General features: G+C 42.1%; 1 protein-coding gene across 3 annotated transcripts in view; it reads right to left on the bottom strand.

Annotated features, from left to right (window-relative positions):
* GALNT16 (polypeptide N-acetylgalactosaminyltransferase 16) overlaps positions 1 to 26,804 on the bottom strand; it is a 122,274-nt gene that overhangs the window by 7,972 nt on the left and 87,498 nt on the right. For all 3 annotated transcript variants that reach the window (XM_043988427.1, XM_043988428.1, XM_043988429.1), the window contains exons 3-14: positions 25,494 to 25,592; positions 23,075 to 23,142; positions 20,248 to 20,313; positions 19,320 to 19,441; positions 18,253 to 18,340; positions 17,780 to 17,864; positions 16,312 to 16,415; positions 14,293 to 14,419; positions 12,385 to 12,477; positions 8,822 to 8,905; positions 5,247 to 5,388; positions 3,242 to 3,358 (exon numbers count right to left, since the gene is read on the bottom strand). In XM_043988427.1, coding sequence (XP_043844362.1) covers positions 3,242 to 3,358; positions 5,247 to 5,388; positions 8,822 to 8,905; positions 12,385 to 12,477; positions 14,293 to 14,419; positions 16,312 to 16,415; positions 17,780 to 17,864; positions 18,253 to 18,340; positions 19,320 to 19,441; positions 20,248 to 20,313; positions 23,075 to 23,142; positions 25,494 to 25,592 — 1,195 coding nt within the window. The remainder of the gene's footprint in view (positions 1 to 3,241; positions 3,359 to 5,246; positions 5,389 to 8,821; positions 8,906 to 12,384; positions 12,478 to 14,292; positions 14,420 to 16,311; positions 16,416 to 17,779; positions 17,865 to 18,252; positions 18,341 to 19,319; positions 19,442 to 20,247; positions 20,314 to 23,074; positions 23,143 to 25,493; positions 25,593 to 26,804) is intronic.

Here is a 26,804-nt window from a genome sequence, read left to right as displayed (position 1 = left end):
GAGGAAATGACTTGTCTAAGGTTACATAACCAACTAGTACAAGGTTTAGAATCCAAGTATTTTGTGTGCTGGGCAGCTAGATGGCTCAGTGGACAGAGCACAGGGTTTGGAATCAGGAAGACTCATCTTCATGAGTTCAAATCTGGTCTTAGACACTTACTAGCTGTGTGATCCTGGGCAAATTACTTAACCCTGTGTACCTCAGTTTCTTCAATGAACTGGAGAAGGAAATGACAAACTAATTCATTATTTTTGCCAAGAAAACCCCAAATAGGGTCATAAAGAGTTGGACACTATTGAAATAACTCAATAACAAAGTTTTGTTTGCTAGCTCATTGGCATTTCTACTCTACCACACTGCCTTCATCTGTCTACACAAGTATACCAGTTCTTGGATTTGTGAAATCTGAAATGACTTGGAAATGAAGAGTTAGAAGATAGAAATTAAGGACAAGGGTCTGTGGTCTTAGGTGGAAAATCCCCTGGAGAACCTAGTAACTCTATCCAGATAAGGACACATAGAAATTTCCTGGCCCAAAAGGCAAGAGGTCATATTGTTGTATGGAGTTGTATGGCACAGGTTTCATCTCAACTCCTGTATGTACAGGAACCGAAGCCAGGGAAGTGATGGGGGGGAAACCCTAAATTAAATGTATCTGAACTTGAAATAAGAGGAAAATACTAGGACTTTTTTTTTTTTTTTAGTGAGGCAATTGGGGTTAAGTGACTTGCCCAGGGTCACACAGCTAGTAAGTATTAAGTGTCTGAGGCTGGATTTGAACTCAGGTACTCCTGACTCCAGGGCTGGTGCTCTATCCACTGTACCACCTAGCTGCCCCAAAAATACTAGGTCTTGAAAGGAGAAAGCCTCAACCTTAAAGAAGAGAACCACTGGCGTGACTGTGAAGATTACTCTGGAGGTAATAGAGAGTCCATAGTTAAAATACAATGAAAAAAATAGTGAATGCTTCTTCCATCTACCAAGGGATAGGAATGAATGTCTTTGTGTGTTGGGCTAGAAGGGAGCAGGATAGATTGGGATTTAGAAGGAAGGGCCTATAGAAGGAATGGAAGGAAGGTAGGGAAGGGGTTGGTGCAATGAGAGACTGATAAGCTGGAGGGCAGCCAGAGGTAAGCAACCAAGATGCTGAAAGCCCTGAGGATTGTTTGAGGGGAAAAGGGGCTGTTGATCCTGGAAAAGAGAAGGCTTAATGGGGATATGATAGATGTCTTCAAGTATTTGAAGGAAAATAGGTAAGATTTGTTCTGCTTGGACTCCAGAAGGGGTGGAAATTAAAGAAAGGTAGGTTTTGGCTAGATGTGAAGGAAAACTTTCCAATGGTTAGAGCTATGCTAAAAGTGAAATGTTTTGTCTCTAGAGGAAGTGGTTTTCCCTAAATAGAGGTCTTAGAGCAGAGACTGGAAGAGCACTTCTTGAGATGATGTAGGAGATTCTTGTTCACTTATAGGTTGGATTAGGTGGCCTCTGAGGCCCTTCCAACTCTGAGATTCTGTGTGATCCTATGAGAGAGAAAGTCCCTATCAAAACTCCTCAACCTGTTTTGGCCCATGGGCCATTCATATTTGTTGCAGCCACCACAAAGAGGGCATCCAGAAGGCAATGGAGAAATAGCAGGTAGGAGCAGGAAAAGGATTCCTGGCCTTGGAGTGAGGAGACAAATGTTTTACTCTCAGCTCTGCCACCACCAAGTGATGTCATTTTGGGCAAACCATTTCACCTTTGAGCTTCAGTGTCCTCATCTCTAAAATGGGTTAATGATGTCTGGCTTAACTTAAAAATACCTGTGCTATGAAGATAATAATACCTATCATTTATTTAGTGCTGTAAGGCTTGCAAAACACATTAAATATGTTATCTCATTTGCTTCTCACAAAAAATCTGACATGGATGCTATTATTATCCCCCTTTTACAAATGAGGAAACTGAGGCTAAGAAAGGTTAAACAACTTGCCTGGGGTCACACAGCAAGTAAATGTCTGAAGCAGGACATGAATTTATATCTCTCTGACTCCATGCCCAGTACTCTGTCCTCTGTACCATCAAGCTGCCTCTAGGTATATTAAAAGAGGTCTTTGAAGTATAGAAATTGAGAGTTATCACTGGCAGGGGTGTGCTAGAGTCAGATTATAATGGTTCTGGAGAGCCAATTGTTAAATTTTCAGTGTTAGCATTTGTACCTTAGAAATTGGCAAACACTACAAATTAGGGCTTGCTATATTGTTTTGTTGATTTTTGTCATTTAGTTTTATCAGTTGGGTCTGACCCTCATGGCCCCCTTTGGAGTTTTTGTGACAAAAATATTGGAGTGATTTGCCATTTACTTCTCTAGCTCATTTTTTGGATGAAGAAACTGAGGCCAACAGTTAAATGACAACTAGTAAGTGTCTGACACCAGATTTGAATTCAACTCTTCCTGACTCCAGGTCCAGAGTTCTATCCATTGCACCACTTAGCTATTGATTATCCAGATTTAAAGTGTTATTAATGCAGATTAAACTTAAAAATATGTCAGGTATACTTTTTTCCCCTGGAGAGATAGTTGTTAAACATTAACCTTTATACCTTTGGTTGCAAAGGAACCTTCAAGATTACCTAGTTCTAAACCCCACATTTTACAGATGAAGAAACCAGGACCCTTAGAGATGAAGTGATTTTCCCAAAGTCATACGACTGATTAATGATAGAACCAGGATTAGAAATCAGCCTGCTGACTCCCAGTCCAGCTCTCTTTCCATTACAACATGGTAGTTATCCTGAAAGGGAGACAGGGAGAGGCTTATTCACTAATCAGAGCATTAGCTGAGCCTCAGGAGAGATTTGGGTGACAATAAGAACTATAATGTCTGTGAAAGCATTTTTAAGTGGTTGGCTCAATACAAATGTAAGGTACTATTTTGATCACAACAGAACAAGTCTTTTCCTTTCTCTGAACCTCAGTTTTCTTGTCTGAAAAATAAGGGAAGTAGATTTGATGATGCATAAGATCCCTTCCAGCTCAAACATTCAATAATATAATTCCTTAATCTTCACCTTGGTCTACTCAAAAGCACTCATGACCTGAAGTTTCCAGAGGCCCTCACACAGCACTTTGCTCATGAGGAGGCCTTATTCATCTTATTTCATGTTGTTAATGATAATAACAACTGTGGTCTGGGCTTGGGATGAGAGAGTCATCCACAGGAGTAGAAGAAAGGCTAAGATTTACATGCTGCCACATACCTGTCTGCCGTCTTTCTGGTTGCAGGCCTCCAGTGTGACTTGGGACCCCGTAGAGAAAGATGTAATGGAGAGACACTTGTCCTGTTGCCGGATAAGGGGATCACTGAATACCCATTCCTTACAAGTTAGAAAAAATAGAAAGAATTTATTGTTAGTATTAGGCCTAAGACTTGTTGAGGGCATACTTATCTTTTATATTATTTAGGTAAACAAAATGGGTTTACAATATACTCAACACTTATCATAGTTATTTTTCTGTTTCTGTGCTTATAACATTTCAAATATTCCATTTGACCAGTGGGAGAATCTCATCCAAGCATTTTGCTTTCCTCGATTGATTTTCCAGGGTTTACCACCTCTGGGTAGTTCACTCAACTGACTGCCCTAATAAGGCTATTTATTCAACAACCACAGAATGGATTATGTCCATAGATGACTAAAGCAAAATGTTTGAAAGGACCAAATTGTCACAGCCTTCAAGAGGACTGTGAGAACTGGAATCCACAGCAGCACCAAGTGGTTACATTAAGTCAGTCCATTAAGGCCTCCTATCTGAAGCCTGCCCTTGAATCCTTGCTGATGTGAAGCTGACCCTAAAACAACATATCTTTCTCTATCTAGTTTTTTATCTCAGTATCTTTCTCTGCAAAGAGTTTTGTATGTGTGTGCATATCTATATCTATCTATACATATATAGATATGTTAGATACATTATCTATATATATCTGTCATCTATGTATCTATGTATCTGTGTGTCTAGGTATCTATCTTGCTCTTCGATCATTTCAGTCATGTCCAACTTTTTGTGATCCATATATAATACATACAGTTATATGGTGGGGGGGGAGGGGAGAGAGAGAGTTCGAGTTCTGTAATAAGTGCTTTGGGAATTTCAAAGTGTCTGCTCATTACTTCCTATATTAGAAAGAGTTAATGGAAAAACCAGACTATCATTGTACAAAATAACAGCAATACTGTAACAATGATCAACTGTGAAAGACTTGGCTACTCTGTGTAATACAATGATCTAAGACAGTTCCAAATGATTCATGAGGAAAAATACTATTCACCTCTAGAGAGAGAACTCTGAATGTAGATTGAAGTATACTTTTTCACTCTATTTTTTTCTTTTTTTTTTTGCAACATAGCTAATATTCAAATATGTTTTGCATGACTCTACATGTATAATTCATATCATTTTGCTTGCCTTCTCAATGGATAAGATAGGAGGGAAGGGGAATTTGGAACTCAAAATTTTAAAAAAATGCTAAAAACAAACAAATGTGGGGGCAGCTAGGTGGTACAGTGGATAGAGCACCAGCCCTGGAGTCAGGAGTACCTGAGTTCAAATCTGGCCTCAGACACTTAACACTTACTAGCTGTGTGACCCTGGGCAAGTCACTTAACCCCAATTGCCTCACTAAAAACAAAAACAAATGCACAAATAAATAAAACGTTAATATGCAAGATATCAAAAGTGGCTATTTAGGGAGGCAGGTGGTATACAAAAGAGCTAGAGATTGGGGGAATGTAGCAGAATGCTTGGGTTCAATTCTCAATAGTTCCTTCCACTAACTCAGATTCTATGAGTCCTAGCATATACATATTATGAAGGGTGTATGCATTTATTTGGTGGTACTCATACAGATCTTTTTTTTTTCCTTTAAGGTGAAGCTTATACAGGCTGATTCATATAAGTAGGGTATTAACTGACACCCAGAAGATAGCATCTAGGAGGGAGATGGGAACAGAGCAGGAAGGGGACCACATGGGAAGAAAGTCCTAGTGTGAAGTAAGATAATGGTCTTATTGGGGAAATGGAGGTGATAGTTATAGATGGAGACAGAGACGATTAGATGAAGAAAAGCCCCACCTTTCCATAGCAACCATGTTGTTGGAACATCATCCAGAGCTTTTCTCATACTTTCATCCCATTTTGTCTGGGGGATGAGGCTGTCTCAGGTCAGAGCCCAGAAGGGTGGCACCAGCTGGTCAAGCAGCTTACCTGGGTCATGAGAGGATTGTTTGAAGTCCCTTTGCAGCTCCCCACGACAACCAGGTTGTTGCCTGCTGTGTCCTGACCCTGGGACTCCAAGCAATTTGTTCCTTGCTTAATGATCCCAGGAATCAGCTCCTTCTCTGGGATCCTGAGGGAAAAGGACATTCAACAGTGTCAATATGAATGACACCCTTGGAATTTCCTCCCTGTGTAGAAAGAGCACTGGCTATAGGGTCAAAGGACCTGGATTCAAATTCTTTCTTTCTTTCTTTCTTTCTTTTTTGGTGAGGCAGTTGGGGTTAAGTGACTTGCCCAGAGTCACACAGCTAGTAAGTGTTAAGTGTCTGAGGCCGGATTTGAACTCAGGTCCTCCTGAATCCAGGACTGGTGCTCTATCCACTGCGCCACCTAGCTGCCCCTGGATTCAAATTCCATCTTATTAATTATGTAGCTGTGGGTATCACTTAACCTTGTGGTGCCTCAGTGTCTTCCTCTGTAAAATGGGGCTAAGTTACACTATGTATCTCACAGGAATGTTACAAGGAAACTGATCTACAAACCTTGAAGTGCTATGTAAAGACAACTAAAATAATAATTTATTAATAATGACTATTTAAAAACAAAACTATTAAACTGATTACCATTGTTGTTGTTATTATTATTACTGATACTACCACTACTAGATCCCTCTGGCTTAAGGCCCCTCTTCTTCCCTTATGGGTTCCATTGTGTGAAGGGAACTGTGACCTCTTACTGCCAGGAATCTTAGACAAAGGCACACCCTTCGGGAGGGGTAGTGATTACAGCTACTGCTGACACCCAGTGCAACTTTGCATCATAACCCAACTTGGAGGAGAAAATGTGCTCCAAACCACCATTCCAAGGGTAGACGTCTATCAGGAGAACACATAAATGTAAACAAACAGACCCTCAGGACCCCAAACTGCCATGACCATGCTTCCTAATCAAACCTCATTCTACCCTCTTGTGCAATTTGTCTGTGAACTGTAGAATTATATTGGTCATTTTCCTCAAAATACGGCAGCTATATTTACTCTTCCTCAAAATATTTTGATTAATATGGCCCCAGGAACAAGAGGAAACTGAGGCACAGGGAGAGGAAGCCACTTGCCCAAGGTCACACAGGTAGTGAACAGCAAACCTATGATTTAATCCAGGTCCCCTGACTTCAAGTCTAGTGCCCTTTCTAACTTGGTAAACATAATACCATTCTCTACCATTACATACCTCTATTGAGCCCTTCCCTTCTCGTCCCATCACCTTACTCTATGGAAGCTTCCCTTCCAAATAGCAGGCAAAGTGAAACTATTGAGAGCAGCTAGGGAGTGGATAGAGTTATAGAGTTGGAATTAATAAGACCTGAGTTCAAATCCTGCCTTCAGACACACTCACTAGTTGTGTGGCCCTGGGCAAGTCACTTAACCACCATCTGCCTCAGTTTCCTTATCTGTAAAATGAGGATAATAACATCAACCTTACAAGGTAGTTTTGAGGACTAAATGTGATAACATTTGTAATGTTCTTTGAGAACAGTAAAACTCTCTATAAATACTAGTTATTATCATTGTGACTATTATTATAAAAACAAGAGTCATTTTAAAACAAACACATAAAAAAAATGCCGTTCCCTTCAGAGCAATACCTTGGGGGTGGGGCAGACATGTGCTCCTGCCAACAAAACTGCCACTACTCAAAACATTTATGAAATGTTTCTTTTGAAGATCCCTTCAGAGCCGGTTTAAGAGCCATACTAGAAAAGAGGCTTTGTTCCCCTTTCTTTCAAGGGAGGGTTCAAAGGTGGGGGGTGAGGACAAAGACACTGTGATGACTGTTGCTAAAAAATAAAGAGCATCAACAGAACTTTCTCCATCCATAGAATGTAAGCTACTTCTATTTGATTCCATTTAACAAGTATTAAAATGCCAACAATGGGCCTGGCAATGGGTAGGTGTAGGAGACAAAGACACAAAAAACCAGACACTGACCTCAACGAGAGTAGCATCTATTGGAGGGAAATGGCATAGGCACAAATAAGCAAAAACAAATACGTACAAAAAATAAATACAAAAGTCATTTTGGAGGGTGGACAGTGGAAGGTACTGACAGCCCCGGGAAGATTCTGAAATGCTTCTTGAGTGGGGTGGCATTTAAACTGAGTCTTGAAGAGAACTAGAAATTTCAAGAGGTGAAGATGAAGGGGGTGGGAATTCCAGGCATGTGTACAAGGACAAAAAAGGTAAGAAATGGAATCTTCTGGACTTCAAGCCAGTGTGATTAAGAATATAGTGTGTGTATATAACCTATATCAGATTGCTTGCTGTCTTGGGGAGGGGGGAGGGAGAAAAATTTGGAACTAGAAATCTTATAAAAACAAATATTGAAAATAATCTCTACATGTAACTAGAAAATAATAAAATACTTTTATGATAAAAAAGAACATTGAAGGGGCAGCTAGATGACGCAGTCGATAGAGCACCGGCCCTGGAGTCAGGAGTACCTGAGTTCAAATCCGGCCTCAGACGATTGACACTTACTAGCTGTGTGACCCTGGGCAAGTCACTTAACCCCAATTGCCTCACAAAAAAGAAAAAAGAAGAAGAACATTGTATATGCATGTGTATCATCAAGGGTAGGAACTATACTACATTTGTCTTTGTATGCTTGATAACCTGGTACAGTATGATGTTGGTGCTTAATAAATCTTTGTAGAAAGAAAGAATGTGGCACAGTGCATAGAGTGCTGGGTCTGGAGTTGGGAAGATTCATCTTCCTGAGTTCCAATCTGGCCTCAGACACTTACTAACTATATGACCCTGAACAAGTTACTTAATCCTGTTTGCCTCAGTTTCCTCATCTGTAAAATGAGCTGAAGAAGGAAATGGCAACCCATGTCAATATCTTTGCCAAGAAAACCCCAAATGGGGTCATGAAGAATCAGACATGACTGAAACAACTGAACAACAATAAAAAGAAAGAAAGAAACAAGGAGAAAGGGGAGAAGAAGGGCAGGATGAGAAGAAGAGGGGAGGGAAAAGGAGAGAAGGAAAGAGGGTGAAAAGAAACGGAGTGAACAGCAGGCACTGAAGACAATTCCCAAGAACTTTTTGAAATAGTTTGTCTCAGAGCAACCCCATTAATCAAAGATAATTGACTATTTGGGTGCCTTCTATGAATGGGTTAATGCTCATTTGGATGTAGAAGTCCTAGAATGTTTTACTACAAGTCAGTCTCACAACTTTTTATTTCAGTTTTTTTCTTTTCTGCTATTCCTTACTTTTACATCTCAATTCTCCCCACTTTCACCCCACTCTCATCTAGTAGCTGGTAAGGGAGTTTAAGACTAACAGCAAAGAAGCCAGCCATCTGGGGTGATACTTGTGGATACAGGAAGAACCCAAAGAGGAGAGAAAAAGGAGTATGCCTCCAAGCATTGAACAACCCTGACCCCCAGACCCCATTTCTAGGTTGCACAGAGAAGAGTGCCTACCTGGCATCTTTTTATAATAAGATCATTAATACTTTATACTCAGATACTATATAAGTTTGAGAGATTTACTCACTTGAGCTCTGGATAGACATTCTCCAGGTACCACTGGAAAGACTTGCAGTTCATCTTTTTCCTCTGCTCCTCTCGGTCAGCTATACTGAAAGGAGAATTCCGTTCAATTCAACAAGCACTTGTTAGAAGTCAAAGAACTGGTGTGCCATAAGGAAGCCAGTGCAGGGAGGGCAGGGAAATGTTATTCTGAGGATTAATGGGGACCTAAATTGCTAGGAGATACCTAGCAGGTCTTATCTACAGTTAGGCCAAACCACAAGTACAAATAGGCCTAAGGCCTGGACCTACTCACTTTTGTCCTATAAAATCTGGCCTCCAACACTTCCTAGCTGGGTGACTGTGGGCAAGTCACTTGACCCTGCTTGTCTCCATTTCCTCATCTATAAAATGAGCTGGAGAAGGAAATAGCAAACCAGTGCAGTGTCTTTGCCAAGAAAACCCCAAATGGGGTCACAAAGAATTGGATACAATTGAAAAAACTGAAGCACAACAATAAGATCATGGGATTTAGAGTTGGAAAGGATCTTGGAGTTTATCTAATCCAACTCTCTTATTTGAAAGATGACAACATTGAAATCCAACCCAGAAAGGTTGCCACATACTAGTATCAGAGTTCAAATTGGAACACAGCTTCCTGAAAGTTTAACTTGAATAAATTATCAAAATAAGGTTGTTTTCTTCAAGATGTAATACAAAAAAACTTAGCTTTGAGGTTTCCATTTTATTATGATTTCCCTGTAAATGCAAAGCAGTCTCAACAAAGGTCTATTGTGGGGCAGCTAGGTAGCACAGTGGATAAAGCACCAGCCCTGGATTCAGGAGGACCTGAGTTCAAATCTGTCCTCTGACACTTGACACTTACTATCTGTGTGACCTTGGGCAAGTCACTTAACTGTCATTGCCCAGCCTAAAAAAACAAACTAAACTAAACTAAACTAAACAAAGGCCTATTGGGAGAGAAAAGTTGAGAAGAGACCAGAGATTGTGTTTGTAAGGTGTAGGATGATGTTTCTGAGTTTTTATTGTCTTCTGGGCTTGAACTATAAGCCACTTGTTTGTATACTCCTCGGGGGGATTGGCACTATCTTTCTAAAAATTATTTTTATTTGTATTGTTAAATATTTCTCAATTATATGTTAAAATTTTCAACAATCATTTTTGAAAAATGCAAGTTCCAAATTCTCTCTCTCCCTTCTACCCCTCCCCCTTCTTCAAATGGTAAACAATTTTATATCGATGATACAGTTGAAGTCATACAAAACATATCTCCACATTAGCCATGTTGGCACTATCTTAACTAGGCCCTCTGATAGCCAAGAGATGTCTTTGTGTGATACCTCTTCCACTCACCTCCACTTATTCCCTGGCCTGGATGGCTACTCCCCTCCACTCTGTTACTCTATTCCTTCAAAACCCAGGTCAAAATTTGTTTGCCAGATTAACCCCACACTGCTCTGATCATCCCTTTCTCTCCTGTACTTCATCATTCAAGTACTCTGTTTTACTTTCTGTAAGTCTGCTTTTCTTTTTTTTTATTCAATCATAAATATTTATGGCATGCATAAGCACATATGTATATATATACATACATATATATATACATATATATATATATAGAGAGAGAGAGAGAGAGAGAGTTATGCTAGGCATTGTAAAGGATATAGCTATTTATAAAGAAATACTACTGTTGTCAAGGAGAATCCAATTTAATGGTGAAGAGACATGAAGAAAAATCTTCTTTGTAAAGCAATATAGGGTCATTGCCATGTGAGTGATAACAATGAATACTAGGGGAGAGATGATGTCTAACCTGAATGGTCAATGGAGAAGGTGTAGGCTTTGAAGGACAAGGTAGGGTTTTCATAGTCTAAAAAGCATCAGTTTTCACTAATGGGTAGATAAATCTGCTTTTCTTTGTAGGGAAATTTTAAAAAGTGGAAACCTTATGGAATCAAAGTAGACAACCTGATTTTAGTCATTTATTCAAATAAGAAACTTTCAGGTATATCTTTGGAGGGAGGTGTCACTATGGAAGTAAGTCATTCTTCTCTATCTTCTCTACCCACTTCTGCAGACTGGTACCCTCAGAATCCAGATCATTGGCTCAGGATAGCAACGCAGATTGATCTTCAATCATCAAAGAAATCTTCAGTTATGCTTCCTAAACCATATGCCTTTGATACTTGAAAAGATTCGTGATGTCATGCAGAATACAACCTTTCCCTGTTTTAGAAGTCAGTTTCATGAGTTGATTTGGTAGAATACAGTTAGGTGTGGAACAGGGAGCAAACTCTCCCCTGATTGGTTGATGAATCTCTCTGATTTTGCTAGGCTGACGCACATTCCACTGACAGCCCGGTACTCAAAGCCTTCCAGTTTGGTAGGAAGGACCAGCCAGAGCCTGTGCTCCACCAGCACATTCTTGGACAATCACAATCTCCACACCACAATGAGGATTAGAGAGGGGACTCTTTTCTCAAAGAAGGTAGAAACAAAACGAGTTTTCTCCTTCACCCTCAGAAAGCTGAAACATACAAGTGTTTTCCATCTCTTGGCAGACAGGTGATGGACTAGAAATGTAGAACAAGTAATAAATACATTTTTGGATAAAGAAAAAAGTGTTCCATCTCAGCCTTGAAATACCGATAGTTGGTGCAGTCTCTGCATTCATATCTTTTTCATGTGTGTTGTCTTAGCTCTCTATTTACAGTGAAAACTCTCCCTCTGAGGGGAGGGATCCTATTTTTCTGCATCTTTGATTCATTCCCAGAACTGAATACAATATGCTGCATGACAGTGGAGGCCCTGTAGTTACTATTTTGCACCTTTGGAATCTTTCCTATCCTTCAAATCTTTTATGAGGAATGGATAGAAAGCTGAGCTGAGAATGAGAAAGATCAGAATACCAATTCAGTTTCAGATGCTTAATCGCTGTGTGACTTTGGACAAGTCACATTTTCCTCAACTATAAAATGGGGATGATAATAGCACCTACTTCCCAGGGTTATTGTGAGGATCAAATGTGATAATATTTATAAAGTGCTTAGCACAGTGCCAGGCACATAGTAAATACTTAACGAATGCTTATTTCCTTTCCCCTTCTCCCAGAGCTCTATTTCCTGAATCAAATATCTTCTCATTGTCACTTGTAGTTTAGAAGAGTTGCATTTTAGCCATTCAAAATGATTAACTTTTTCCTGGAGGTGGGGTCAGGTCACTTGACTGTTTTTCAGTTGTTTTCAGTCATGTCCAACTCTCTGTGACCCTATTTTTGGGAGTTTTCTTGGCAGAAATACTGGAGTGGTTCGACGTTTCCTTTTCCAGTTCATTTTACAGATGAGGAAGTGGAGGCAAACAGGGTTAAGTGACTTCCCAGGGTCACACAGCTATGAAGCATCTGAAGCCAGATTTGGACTCAGGAAGATGAGTCTTCCTGGCTCCAGGCCTGATGCTCTAACCACCCAACTGCCCTGTTGGAGGTAATGGTAAGGTTATTAACCTCCCTCAAACTCTTCCACAGAGGTCCTTTGTAGAACAATGAGTAGGCACACCACCAGGGCTTACCTGCCGAAGGATTTTCCAATGGCAGATGGCCGGGCTTCATAGTAATATTGTTTGTACTCATCCATCCAAACTTCTGCAGTGCGCTTGGTATTCCTGAAAAGGCCAGAGTTGGGGTGAGGGAAGGACAGAAGCAAGGCTCTAGGGGTACAGGAGTCTGTTTGAAGGTTCAAAACTTTCAAGAGTAAGGGGGGAAGTATACACTTGTTGCCCTATCCTATCTTGGGAATTCTTATATCATGTGCTGGGGGTGGCAGAGGAAATAAAGTCCTTAAAAAACAGCTTTCAATCATTTTGCACTTTTGTTAAAACACCGTTAGACATCTGGGTGGCTGGTGCATTGTCATACCATGTGGCATTTTGGATAAACTAATCTTTTCTTCATAAAGTGTCTTTCATAGATGTTACTAACACTATTGATCCACAATAGTTAATGTCACGAGCACAGAGTTGTTTTTCCGGAATGAGAGTGGGTTTGTGCTGATTGACCCAAATTGACCTGTTTCTTTTGTGACTAAGGCTTGGGTCAGAACAAAGCAGAGCGGCACATATAGGGACTGACTCCCTGAGCAGAAGGTCTTTAAGTTTTAATACCTTAAACAGACTTTAGGGATTTTAAATTTGGGGTCAATAGACCCTTCCACACACACAGGGTTCTATGAATACATTTCGAGGGGTCCCAGAACTTGGATGGGAAAATAGATCTTTATTTCAACATAACTGGGTTTTTTTTTTGTGTGTGTTTTTTTTTTGTTTTTTTTTTAGGCAATGGGGGTTAAGTGACTTGCCCAGAGTCACACAGCTAGTAAGTGTCAAGTGTCTGAGGCCGGATTTGAACTCAGGTACTCCTGAATCCAGGGCTGGTGCTTTAACCACTGCGCCATCTAGCTGCCCCTCAACATAACTGGGTTTTAAAAAAAATTTTTATACATTTTGTTTTATGCATTTAAAAGCATTACTCTGAGAAGGGGTTCATCGACTTCACCAAACCACCAAAGGGGCACTTGCTTCCAATAAAAATTCAGAATTCTAATCTAGGCAAAGGAGTTATCTATAAATGACTGGTTGCTTTTGAATCACTTTGTGGGAAAAGGTCTGGGGAAAGAGAAGAAATCAGGACCAAATGTATCACAGGGTCAATCTGATAGTTATGCAGAAGTGACTGATTTAGTGACACTGTGTGTGGAGAAGGTGGAGCAATCTCACTGTTGTTGAAGGAGAGAAGAGGGCACTGTAAGTTAGGCAGGCAGACAACAATGCAGGTGGCACCTCATGCTGTATGAATAGTAGACAGTTTATTTTTTGCAGCACTAGAACTATGGGAAACAGCTGAATTGAATAGCAACTGATTCCACTAAACACTCAAGGATGAGGGGGTCTGGTATATGTTGAATTGAACCAGCCTATACCTACTGGTATACAGTTAGAGTCAAGACAACAGAGGGAATGTTGGAAGGTAGGAGGTTTTTAGACCTGTTTTCTTTTTCTATCTCATGTCATTCATATGGTCTGCTGTATGGCTCTTTGTTGGTATAGCATCATGTGGCTCATGTTGCCCCAGAGACCATGCCAGAATTGGAAAAGGAAGTGGTAAAGGAAGTTCTGGGCAGGTCTGTCTGAATTGTACCTAATTTCCTATCCCTAGAGAAGAGTGGCAGGCATAGGTAACATCTACTATCTTTCTTGCTCCATCCCTATCTGCCCAGCTGGTTGGAATGGAATGGTAGCTCTGAACCCAATTCCTGCTCTATGAGCCAGATATTATAAAGACTTATTTTTAGAAGCTGATCAGATTCACGCCTACCAAGTCTTCCAAGCAAAATGAGAAGAGAGGAATTAGAGAAAACAGTGCTAGGTTCCCTTCCCACCCCTCACCCCTCACCCCCCTATGCCCCTTCCCAGGGTACCTACTTTATATATGTGAGGGCATTGCCCTCTGGGAAGTCGTATGGGTGTCGTTTCCTGAAGACGTGGCCCACTCGGCTGCAGGGAACTATCTCTAAGCTGCCGCCACACATCCACACCCGGAAAGAGAGCTCTGCAAAGCACCTCAGTGGTTAGTAGGGAATGGTGCCTAAGATAGTGCCTAAGACTTCAGGCATTATCCTGCATGAGAAAAGTATGCTTGATTTCCCTCCCCTCCCAACTGCTATGATGTACACCAAATGTGGATGAAACCTCTTATACCTGTCAGGTCCCCCATTAGAATATAAGTTCCTTGAGAGTAAAAATGATCTATTTTTCTATTTCCCCCCAGTGCTTAGCATCCCAGTTAGCACTTAATAAAGCTTCTTCACTCATTCATGTTGAATATACAACCCAGATGTATATAAACAGATGTGAATTATATACTCAGCCAGGGTGAATACCACAATCTGGACCCTTGGCAGGAAGGAGGTGAGTGATGAGGGAAAGGAGGAGCTATTAGGAAAAGGGCAGCATTTAACCACATGGGATAACTTTGCCTCTGCATCATTTTCAGTCTCTGTCCAGGAGGCATATTCCAGACATGAGCTAAGGAGGAACAAATCACGACGGTCTGTCAGTCCCTGAGAAATCCAAAGTCTGATTGACTGGGGGGCGGGGAAGCTGCCCAAGCCACAGGTCTCTTACTAATCCAGCAGGCATCTCCTCTGTTGGCTCCAGATTTCCCACTCTTCTGAGGTGGTTCCTGTCCATTGGCTGCTACTTTGATCAAGGCTCTGTATCACATCCCCTCCCCTTCTTGAAAGGGTCTCCTTTGGGGGTTTTCCAGCACCTCCCTCTCAAAAACACTCTGCTTCCTCTCCTCGAACTCATTTCTTAACCCTTTGCTACCCAGTTTCCAACTTCATCCAAAACTACTCCAAAGTTACTAATGATTCTTAATGGACAAATCTAATGGTCTTTTCTCTCAGTCCTTTCCTTCACTTGGCACCAACCGCCAGCATCTCATTCTGGATATGTTTTTTCTCTCTGGGTTTTTAAATCATTGCTCTCTCTTGGTTCTCTTCCTAGTCATCTGACCATCCTTTCTGATTATATCATACTCCTTAACTGTGGGAATACCCCAAGGTTTTGTCTTGAGGCATCACCTACAATTTCTCACTTTGTGACCTCATCTATCCCCATGGTGGTTCAGTCATTTCAGACTCTTAGTGACCCTATTTGGGGTTGTCCTGGCAGATACTGGAGTGGTTTGCCATTTGCTTCTCCAGCTTGTTTTACAGATGAAGAAACTGAGGTAAACAGGGTTAAGTGACTTGCCCAGGGTCACACAGCCAGTAAGTCTCTAAGGCCAGATTTGAATGCAGGAAGATGAATCTTCCTGACTCTAGGCCTGGCATTCTATCCACTGTACCACTTAGTTGCTCCTATGTGTGCTTTGTCTCATTATTAAAACAAAACAATTAATTATTATTAAAAATGAAAATTAATCTCTCTGAAGAATTATGGAATCAATTGTGAGAGATAGGAGACACTGGCACAGGATCATCCAGCATGGCATCCCTGAATTAAAGAAGATGCTGTGCTCTGTGAGCAAAGCAGAATTGCAGTAGCTCAAAAGAAATGTGAAATGCACAGAGTTAGAGACATCTCCACTCCAAATGTGTGATATAGCCTTCTGAGCTTATATGGGTCTGATCAGCCACAGTCGGACACGTTGTGCCTTGACCCTAACATAGTGATGTCATTTTGGTTCTCTTTGAGCATGAAGGATGACAGCTAACCAGACTGAAATGTAAACTCAGGGAGAGAGCCCATCTCATGTTTGTATTTGTATTCTCAGTTGTTAGCAGTGTCTGGCCCAGAAGAAGTACTTAATAACTGGTCTTTTTATTCATTCATTGCAAACCTTAAAATGCTATATAAATATTGGCTGCTCTAATTGTTATTGCTATCATCCCTATATCTGAGTGTCAGTGTGGCAGAAGTGATTTTCCAACTCACCAAAGTTCTCCCCACCCCAGATGTCCATCTGAGTGTCATATTTTCCCAAGTGGTTAAACCAGGCCTTGTCAATCACGAAGATCCCTCCAGCTATGACGGGTGTTCTGAGAGTAAAAGGGAAAAGAATCCACAAACAAGGCCCATGAGGGTGCCTACAAAAGAGGAGCACCCTCTCTCCACCCCTTCTCCCCTCAATGATCTTTCCTATAGGAACACCCACATGCCAGACAAAACAGCTTCCCAAGGAGAAGGGGGTTTGCTAATACATACAGCAATTCTTTTGTCTCCACGTTGCTAAAAACTCATTTCCTCTTTATTGTCTGTTCCCAGTATCTCAACCTAACTTGGGCCTAGATCATTCGAAAGAGCATTTGAACCTCTCCTTGGAGGAGCTAAGAAACTCAGCTTTGAACTTCCTGTGATTAATGTGTTCTCATCTTCACCCTGGCTATTTTCCCACACTGCTGTCACTGCTGTTGCTACCCCTTCCAAACCAACTCTCCACAGACCATGCCATGAAGGAGTTAAGATACTCAGCCCTGCACTTCCTGGGACTATGTCCCCATCTTCACCCTGGCCATTTTCTGCTCTGTGTACCCCAGACCTACCACTTGTTTCCTACATTCTACCTCTTGCTTAGAGAACTTTAATCAAATCCTTACTACCACTGCCTCTGGAAAAGGTTCATCAATTGATGGGCCTGTTGTTACACGCAAAATCCTGGTATCCTCCCAGGCAAAAATACCTCTCCCTGGCCACCACTCCCCTGCCCTATATATACAATTCCCCTTTATTAAAATATATTGTCCTTGAGGGAAAGGACTATATTTCACTTCTGTATCTGTAATGCCAGCGCTTAGCACGGTGCTTGGCCTATTGTAAACTTGTCTTGATAAATGCTTTTCTATTCAATCATTAGTGCCATCTTTCCTTTCCTTTCCTTTCCTTTCCTTTCCTTTCCTTTCCTTTCCTTTCCTTTCCTTTCCTTTCCTTTCCTTTCCTTTCCTTTCCTTTCCTTTCCTTTCCTTTCCTTTCCTTTCCTTTCCTTTCCTTTCCTTTCCTTTCCTTTCCTCTCCTCTCCTCTCCTCTCCTCTCCTCTCCTCTCCTCTCCTCTCCTCTCCTCTCCTCTCCTCTCCTCTCCTCTCCTCTCCTCTCCTCTCCTCTCCTCTCCTCTCCTCTCCTCTCCTCTCCTCTCCTCTCCTCTCCTCTCCTCTCCTCTCCTCTCCTCTCCTCTCCTCTCCTCTCCTCTCCTCTCCTCTCCTCTCCTCTCCTCTCCTCTCCTCTCCTCTCCTCTCCTCTCCTCTCCTCTCCTCTCCTCTCCTCCCCTTTCCTCTCCTGATTGATTTCTCTACCAGAAACAGCTCTAACATGCTGATAACAGGAATCCTCTGGAAAAATCAGAGGATGGGAATGCCTTCTTGTCACCCTTGAGATTTGCAGCCCAGGAACAAGAGAGAAGCAAATCTACCTGATCGGCTGGGTGGGGTCTGTCCGGGACATCTTCTGCTCTATGGGTATTTGTTCCCATTTGAAATGAAGACTCCAGTCAAATCCTGAAGGGTGGTGGACAAGTAGTTAGGGAGGAAGAACACATCAAAGCAGACACCAGCCATACACCCCTGGACTCTATTCATCTCAATTTCTCTCCTGCATCTGGAATGCTAGCTAACCAAGGGACTATTGAAGTCAGCAAAGAAGCTAATGTAAGGGTGGGGAGGGGAGAAAAGGACACTGAGAAAATAGACAAGATTGTTAAGACATGGTCCTTTCCCTCATGAAGTTTGCATAAGAATGTCTTTTGTAAAGTTAAAAGTGCCATAAAAGTAAAACTCTACCCTCAGATGTTGAGGCATTATCATTATTATTATTTTTATAATTATTATTAGCAATACAGAGAAGAATAAAAATAACAGTTTTTCTCCCTCCCCTAGGTGTACCCACCTCCCCGAAGGTCAGCAGATGCTGCCAGGTATGCAAAGTTATCCAGGCTGATGACATCAATGATGGGACTGACCACTCGTGTGTAGTCCTGGGGAAAAACAGAGGTGGACTAAGGAAAGGGGATGGCTGCTGGGGAAACAGGCTGGATACCAAAGAAAGAGGATGGCTGCTGTGGAAACTGTAGGACCTGTGTGCCCCCAAAAGGCTTAGGTTGCTTATCAGGGAAAAAGAAACCCCGACAGGATTGGGAGTATGAGGTTTCGAGGGAAAACTCTTCAGCACATACCACACAGACCCTGGGAAGCTCATGCAAATCACCCTGGGTTCCATCTCTTTGTCGGTATGGTCATTCCCAATCTTACTCTCATCTGCTCATCCTCTCATAATCTCTCTCTGACTAGCCCACTCCTCACCATTTCCCCACTGGCTTATCTTTTAGGACCAAAGGTGTAGAGCTAGGAACACTGTAATTTTCAGTGAGGCCAAGGCAACCCTGGGAAGAGGCAGGGGAGCCCAGTGGTGGAGGCAGGTGCCCATGAAAGAGGGAGGACCTCATGAGCTCCTCCCACCCTGGGTATTGCCCTCCCCCTCCAAGACAAAGCTTTAGTTATAGCTCTGTTCAAGACAGAGAACAAGTTCCATCTCCTCCATGAAGCCTTCCCTGATCAATCCTCTGCCTCCTCTGATCTTCTCCCATAGTCTTGGTAGCCTTTAGGGAAGGGGAAGGAGGAAGGGGAAAGGGAACAAGTGTTTATTAAGCTCCTACTATGTGTTAGGCTAAGCACTTTACAAAAATCATCTCAATTGATCCTCACAACAACTATGGGATGTAGGTGTTATTATTATCACCCTCATTTTACAGATGAGGGAACTGAGGGAAATAGAGACTAAGTGCCTTTCTCAGGGTCATACAACCAGTAAGTGTCAGAGATTCGAACTTGTGTCTTCCTGACTCTAGGCCCTGAACTCTGTGTGCTATGGTGTCCTCTGGCTGCCTTTTACAGCTCAAAGGACAATTAATTGTGTATTGTCTTGGGCCATCTCTCCCATCATGTAGGTTCACTCACCTCCTTTACTCTCTGGAGCATGGGCTGAAGCCACTCACTGTTCACCTCACAGTGGCTATCCAGGAAGGTAAGGATGTCTGCTATGGCCACCTCTGCCCCTCGAACACGGGACCGGATCAACCCTATGAGCAAAGGAGGGATAGTGAGAATGAGAGCAGCTACTTACCTCAGAAGTGCTCAAGTTCCTTAGAAAAGAAGACTTCTAAACACAAAGGTTTAGATATGTTCCAGCCAGGGAGTAATGGACGCATTTTTCAGAAGGAAACACTAAGGTGCAGAATCAGGATATGACTCAACAAAACTTATACTGTAAATTGATGGCAGAAGCAGGAGTAGAACACAGCTCCACCTGCTGAAACCTTCATGCCCTAACTCTGAGGTCACTGCCTCTGGGCCAGAGATTTTATTATTTATTGTTATGTTTAAACATCAAAGATCACCATTGAAATAATGACCAAGATACGGAATTAGATGGTAGAACTACCTACATGTCCCTAGGAACTAGCTACAGTTTGGCTCACTATTCAATTTCACTATGTCCCTAAAGCTTTATTGCTGGCAAGATAGGATGCTTGTCCACCCACTGACCCACACAGCCCAAAGGACGCTATCTACTTTAGGACTTTTGCTCTGTCCAACTCTTGGCACCTCCCAAATCCAAGGAGGCAGGAGCCCCAACTGATCTTGCAAGTGGTGGAACTGAATGTGAGTGCCAGACAAGGCATGCACCAGACCACCAGACCACCAGACCCCTGTCAATGGGGTCAAATAGTCCGTTGGGGCTCAAGCCCAAGGAGGGGCCAGGAGGTCTCAACTGAGAGTAAGCAGGCTTGGCAAATTAAAGAACAAGGAATCAGGACCAGGAGGCAAGGGCAAGAACAGATGGAGAAAGAGAAGGAGCAAGAGGTCATTGGTGTACGGGACTTACCTTCACGCCTATCATTGCGCAGACATTTGACTTTAGGGATCCTGGTCAAAAGCAGGCAGTCTTCAGCTATAAAGGAGTTCCAAGTGAGGATGACGTAGTTCATACAATGTCAGAGAATGAGCAGTAAAGATTAAAGCTTTGAATATTCTGGGAGCTATTACCTAGCTTCTTGTCAGAGCTAGGGAAGTAGGGCAAAGGGTGGGAAGCTCTGCTTCTATGTCATCATCAACTAGCCACATGGCTATATCCCTGCAGGGCTGCCTGACCTCTTACTGATGCTCCTGTCTGCCCAGTTCCTCTCACTGAGGAGCAGAGATGCTCAAAGGATGGTATTCAAGCTCTCTAGCAAAGGTTGGTATCTGGTAGGGTTAACACTGAAAATATGGCAGTCTCCATGCTTCCTATTCTGGAAGTTATTAATAATTTACTTGAATAAAAACCAGACATCAGATCACTGGTGTCTCCTACATTCTTCCCCCTCTTTCTGGGAAGGAAGCTTTGCAGCAGCCAGTGGAGCTAGATGAAGAAAGTAAGTGAAGGAGTTTTCCCCTTAAATCATGATCAGATGAGAACTTATGTGTAAAAGGTGCTACAAAAACCTTAAAGGGCTCAGTAATATTGTTCAGCCAGCATGGACTGGCAACATCTCTGCAACTTATAAGCTGTTTGAAGTATTGAGACATTAAGCCACTTGATGATAGCCAGTGTGAATGAACGGATATGACACTGAAGAACTTATTTATGTGCCTGGCACTGTGCTAATCAATGGGGATACAAATATAACCAATGTGGTCCCTGACCTCAGGGAGCTTACTTTCAAATAGGGTAGGAAGGCCAGCTAGGTGGCACAGTGGATAAAGCACTGGCCTTGGATTCAGAAGGATCTGAGTTCAAATCCAGCCTCAGACACTTGACACTTACTGTGTGACCCTGGGCAAGTCACTTAACCCTCATTGCCCCACAAAACAAAACTTTCTAATAGGGTAAGACAACTATAGGGGAACAGTGGCTATGAAGGATTGTTTTGGACAGAGATGTCAGAGGGAATTGTGATTGGAGTCATAGAGAAAATCAATTGACATATCCTTTCCAGTAATGTTAGTGTTGATTTAATTACTGTTCCCATAGCTGCAGTTGGTAAGGGGGTGGGGGAGAATATACACACAAAGGTATTGGTGTGGCATTGGCCAGGAAGTGACTCCATGGGTCTGCAAAATAAGATCCAGTCAGGCCCTAGGATAGAGGTGGGATTAGCATGGTAAATAAAATGTTGGACTTGTAGTCACAAAGACCTGAGTTTAAATCTCATTTTATACCCTTTACAAGTTATATCACCTTGGGCAAGTCACTTACCTTTCCTCAGCCTCAGTTTCCTCATCTATAAAATGGGGATAATAAAGCACATACCTCACAGGATTGTTGTGATGCTCAAACCTTAAAGTACCATATAATTGCTAGCTGCTATTATTATTTGAGCCCAAGTCTTGATTCCAAAGCCAACTTCCTAACCTGTGCTGTCTTTTTATATTGTCTCTCAAAAAAGACACTGGATTTTTTTTTAAAGATAAGAAAAATTGAATGCCATCCCCAATGGTTTTAAGCAGCCTTGAGAAGGTGGGGTAGAAGGGGATGCATGGAGATGGGAAAGTTCAACAATAATAAATATCCCTGAAAATTCAGCAAATAAACTACTGGAACTGGAACATCATTACAGACAAGACTGCTCAGATACAACAATGATTCACAAAAATTTAAGAATAATGTTTTTAATAGCAATCTCTATGCCAAATACCCATAATCTCCAGACTACTTGGAATGAAAAGCCCAGTGAAAGAACTTGAAGCCATATGGGGAGAGGAAAAGGAACATCGAATCCCTGTCTTCCTGTCTGCCAATAGAGGCATCTTTCAGATGCTATCAGGGAATCTACAGAAGATGAGCTTACATCCCCAAACTCTTATTCAATTACAAAAAGCAATCATTTTATCTACCTGTGCAGCAGATCACAGAATATTCAATATAAAACTATACTAGCAAAATAGAAACTTATTCACAGATTGTTTCTATTTAAAAAGAGCAAGAGGAATAAGATTATTACTGTTACAACCTGTTCAGTCTTTTCAGACTCTTTGTGACCTCTTTTGGGGTTTTCACAGCAAAGGTACTGAAAGGGTTTGCCATTTCTTTTTCTAATTTTTTTTCCTTTTTTTTTTTGTGGGACAATGAGGATTAAGTGACTTGCCCAGGGTCACACAGCTAGTAAGTGTCGAGTGTCTGTGGTTGGATTTGAACTCAGGTCCTCCTGAATCCGGGGTCAGTGCTTTATCCACTGGGCCACCTAGCTGCCCCCTAGTTAATTTTTTGTCTTTTTAGTTAATTTTTAAAGATGATGAAACTGAGGCAAACAGGGTTAAGTTACTTGCCTAGGATCATGCATCTGGATTTGATCTTAGGTCTTCCTGACTCCAGGGCCCCACTCTATTGATTGTACCACCTAACTGCCCTCCTCCTTCTCCTCCTCCTCCTCCTCATTATTATTATTATTATACTAATAATGTTGGCCACAAAGCTAAATAGCTTGACAGCACCTGTTTTGGAGGCTCTCAAGGTAAATTAAGGATTCTTCAGTTCAGCCTTTCCACTTTCCAGAGAGTTGGAAGAACACTGGACATAAACTCTTGGTGTCTCTCAAAATCTAGATGAGGCTGACTGCTCTAAGCCTCCATTTGCAGCGGCCTAGAGAGAACTGTACTGGCAAAGGGTTGGGGAGATTTCCCTTCCCTGGGAGAGAAGGAGGGGGCTCATGAAAAGGGAATTGGGTACTTACGATCAGAACTAAAGTCATCCACTAAAATGATCTCCTGGATCAGGTTGGCAGGGGTGCGATTCAGAACACTAAAGCAGGGAGGAAGGAGAAGGGAAGGTCCTCATTAGGCATGGCAACTCTGCTGAAGAGCCAAAGATCCTATTGTGACATGTAGGCCCAATTTTATCTCCGGCCTTTCTTTCTACCAGACTCACCTGTCAGCTCACTGAAGGACTACTCTCTAGCTGCTTCACCTGCCATACGTGAGCAGCTGAGATGTCATCCATCCCTTTGACATGTCTTTTTTTTTTTTTTTTAGTGAGGCAATTGGGGTTAAGTGACTTGCCCAGGGTCACACAGCTAGTAAGTGTCAAGTGTCTGAGGCTGGACCTGAACTCAGGTACTCCTGACTCCAGGGCCGGTGCTCTATCCACTGCCCCATCTAGCTGCCCCCCTTTGACATGTCTTAGTGCCCATCTTGGCTTTTCCTAACTATCTAATCCCTCCTGGCAATAGGCAACAGTGATCATCATACAGCCTCCACACCCAGGACTAGCCACCAAAACATTGGCTACAAGTATACTATAAATAAAGGGGGGAAAGGAGGGGATAAAAGAAAAAAGGAAAGAAAGAAGAAAAAAAGTCCAGACCTGTAATTATTTTTCAGGAAGTAAGAGGATCTAACTGGCAAAAACTAATCAGGATAAAGTTTTTCTCTTTACAATCCCTTCTTCTATCTTTTCTCCTCTAAGTTCCTAAACTTCTCTAATCTCATGGAATATATGGAGGGTAGACTGCCTGGCTTGGGTACCTTGGAGATTACTTAGGCAACTTGGAGCCTGGCAAGGAAGCTGGACAGTTGAACAAGCAGGGTTTAACCTTTGCCCCTGGCCTAGGTTGAGGAGGAAATCCTACCTGGTTTTTAATGCAGATTCAGATTCTCAGATCTAATGATTCTCAGATCTAATTATCCAGCCCTAATTCTCTCCTGTTCTTCAACTTCAATCTTCAACTGTTGATTGGACATCTCAAACTAGATGTCTTATAGTCATCTTTAACTCAGCATATTCACAACTGAACTCCCCCCTCTCAAATTTCCTAACATCCGTATCACTGGTAAGGACAGCACCATCTTCCTAGTCACCCAGGCTTAGAATCCAGGCATCATCCTCACTCTCTCTGATTCTACTTTAATTAATACTTTATCTTTCCCTTCTCTCCACTGCCATGGCTTCTGTCCTGGTGCAGACGCTCATCACCTCACATCCTGACTATTTCAATAGCCTGTGGATTGATCTGCCCATCTGCATATGTTTTTCTCTTCTCCAATCTAACCTGCTGCTGTCAAATTCATCTTCCTAAAACTGAAATTGAGCTTCATAACGTCTCACTACCTCCCTATTCAATAAACTCCAACAGCTCCCTATTGTCTCTAGGGTCAAATATAAAATCTTCTGTTTGGCTTTGAATGCTTTTCATAACCTCTTCTTACCTTTCCATTCTTCTTTTACCTTACTGCTCACCATGGACATGATGGTTCAGTGACATTGGCCTGATTCAGTGCACATGACACTCTATCTCTTGACTTCATGTCTTTTCATTGCCTGTCCCCCATACCTGGAATATTCTTCCTCCTCATCTCAGCCTCCTGGCTTTCCTCAAATCCCAGCTAAAATCCCACCTTCTACAAGAACCTTTTCCTGATCCCCTTCAATGCTAGTGCCTTCCTTCTGTTGATTATTTCCAATTTATCTATATCTTGTTTGTACCTATTATCTCTCCCATGAGATTGTGAGCTCCTTGAGGGCAGGGATTGTTATTTTACCTTTCTTTGAATTTCCATTGCTTAGCATAGTGCCTGGTACATAGTAGGTGCTTAATAAATGCTTGTTGACCTTTTAAACATCTCCAAATGTTTTCCTCTGTGTTAGAGCATCTGTCTGTCCCAATGTAACAGGAGCCTGGCCATTGAAACTGCAGCCCCTGAGCATATTCAGTGGACTCTACCTTTTGTCAGCCCTTATGAAAGAGGCTAGGCAGGCATTTCAGTGTATAATAGAAGGGCCCCGATTCCTGTTCCCCAATTACATACACTCATGATATCTCAACCCCCGGGATGCCCTCAGATTCTGACTCCTGCACATTTTCCCCTGGTAACTTGACCTTGATTCCCACTTAATGGGTTTCCTTTTGTGTTCTTAACCTTTGACTGTGCCTTGATTCTTACAAGGAAGGGTCTTACTCTTGACACTTTAGGATCTCCCTGCCCACATCTGGGAGCCTTCGTATTGTCTGGCCTCCTCTTGACTCAGCTGGTTTCCTAGAGATCCTGAGTATTGTTAAGATTGCTTGTGTTTTTGCCAGAAGAGGCAAAGGAGGAGGTTCCTCTAGTGTGGGACTATGCGGGAAGGTGGCAGTCTCTGTTCTCCAAGATCCCTACCTCTTCACTGTTCGCAGAAGGGTGGATCGGGCTTCATTGTGGAAGGTAATAACAATGCTGGTAGCTGGCAGGTCTGAAGCATAGTGCACAGATGTGCATCTGCAAAGGGAATAAATTGAAAGGGAAGTATAAAGTTTAGGTGAACAAATCACATAGAAGTAAGCAAGGCAATAGAGGAATATGGGCTATAACCCCAATGTGTTTAAATGTATCACAGCACAAACAACTAAAAACAAACACAAATACACAGATGGGGATTCCTTCCTTTCTTTTTTTTTTCTTCCTTCTTTTCTTTCCTTCCTTCCTTCTTTCTTTTCCTTCCTTCCTTCCTTCCTTCCTTCCTTCCTTCCTTCCTTCCTTCTGTCTCACTAGGGTTGGAAGTACAGAAGTTATTCACAGCACAATCCCTTTCTTATAGACATGGGAGCTTTGACATGCTCTGTTTTCCCACCTGGCCCACTTTGGCCCATTCTGGTGCACCCCAACCCCAAGGGCGAACATAATAATTCCAATCTTAGTGGGAATATCTAACTGGCTTTGCCTATGGCAGCTCTGAGCTAACTGATCATCCAGCTTCAGCCTCCCTATAACTAGGATTACAGGCATTCCCCACCATGCCTGACTCTAAATTGGGATTCCTTAAACCAGGTATATTTAATGACCCCTGAGAGTCTTTTGCTCTTTTCCATTAGACAATGAGCTCCTCCAGAGCAGGGACCATCTTTTGCCTGTCTTTGAATTACTTAACTCAGTGCCTGGTACATAGTAGGCACTTAATAAATACTTACTGACTTTGCAGAAGACTTTCAAACAAACAAAAAGTCTTTATTACCTATTTCTCATTTCTCTAACCTTACTCTCACTGAAAGTTGATAGCACAGGTAGGAACTGTGAGTGGATACTTGTACAGCTGCATTTCCTCCCCTTCACAAATTAACTATGGCCTTTTTTCCATCCTTCAGTGCTATACTTAGTGTAGTGGCTTAGGTTACCAATAGTAGCTGACACTTACATGTTGTTTTCAAGTTTTCCCAGCACTTTAAATATATTTCCCCATTTAAGTTTCATAACTGTTGTTGGATAATTGCTACAGGTAATATTATCCCTGTTCCTTAGAGGAGAAAGACCAAAGATCAGGTTAAATGACTTACATGGTTACATAGCTGGTAAATTTGAACCCAGGCCTTCCTGATTTCAGACCCAGCACACCACACTATCTCCTGGTGTTAGAGCAAATGAGATAGAGGGTACAGGTCCTAGAAACAGCTCCATCCTCAGTCTTTTTTTTTTGCAGGGCAATGAGGGTTAAGT

This window comes from Dromiciops gliroides, chromosome 2 (genome assembly GCF_019393635.1).
Source record: "Dromiciops gliroides isolate mDroGli1 chromosome 2, mDroGli1.pri, whole genome shotgun sequence".
NCBI lineage: Eukaryota > Metazoa > Chordata > Mammalia > Microbiotheria > Microbiotheriidae > Dromiciops > Dromiciops gliroides.
Note: the sequence above shows the minus strand (reverse complement) of the source record. Positions and strands in the feature narration are given on the sequence as shown.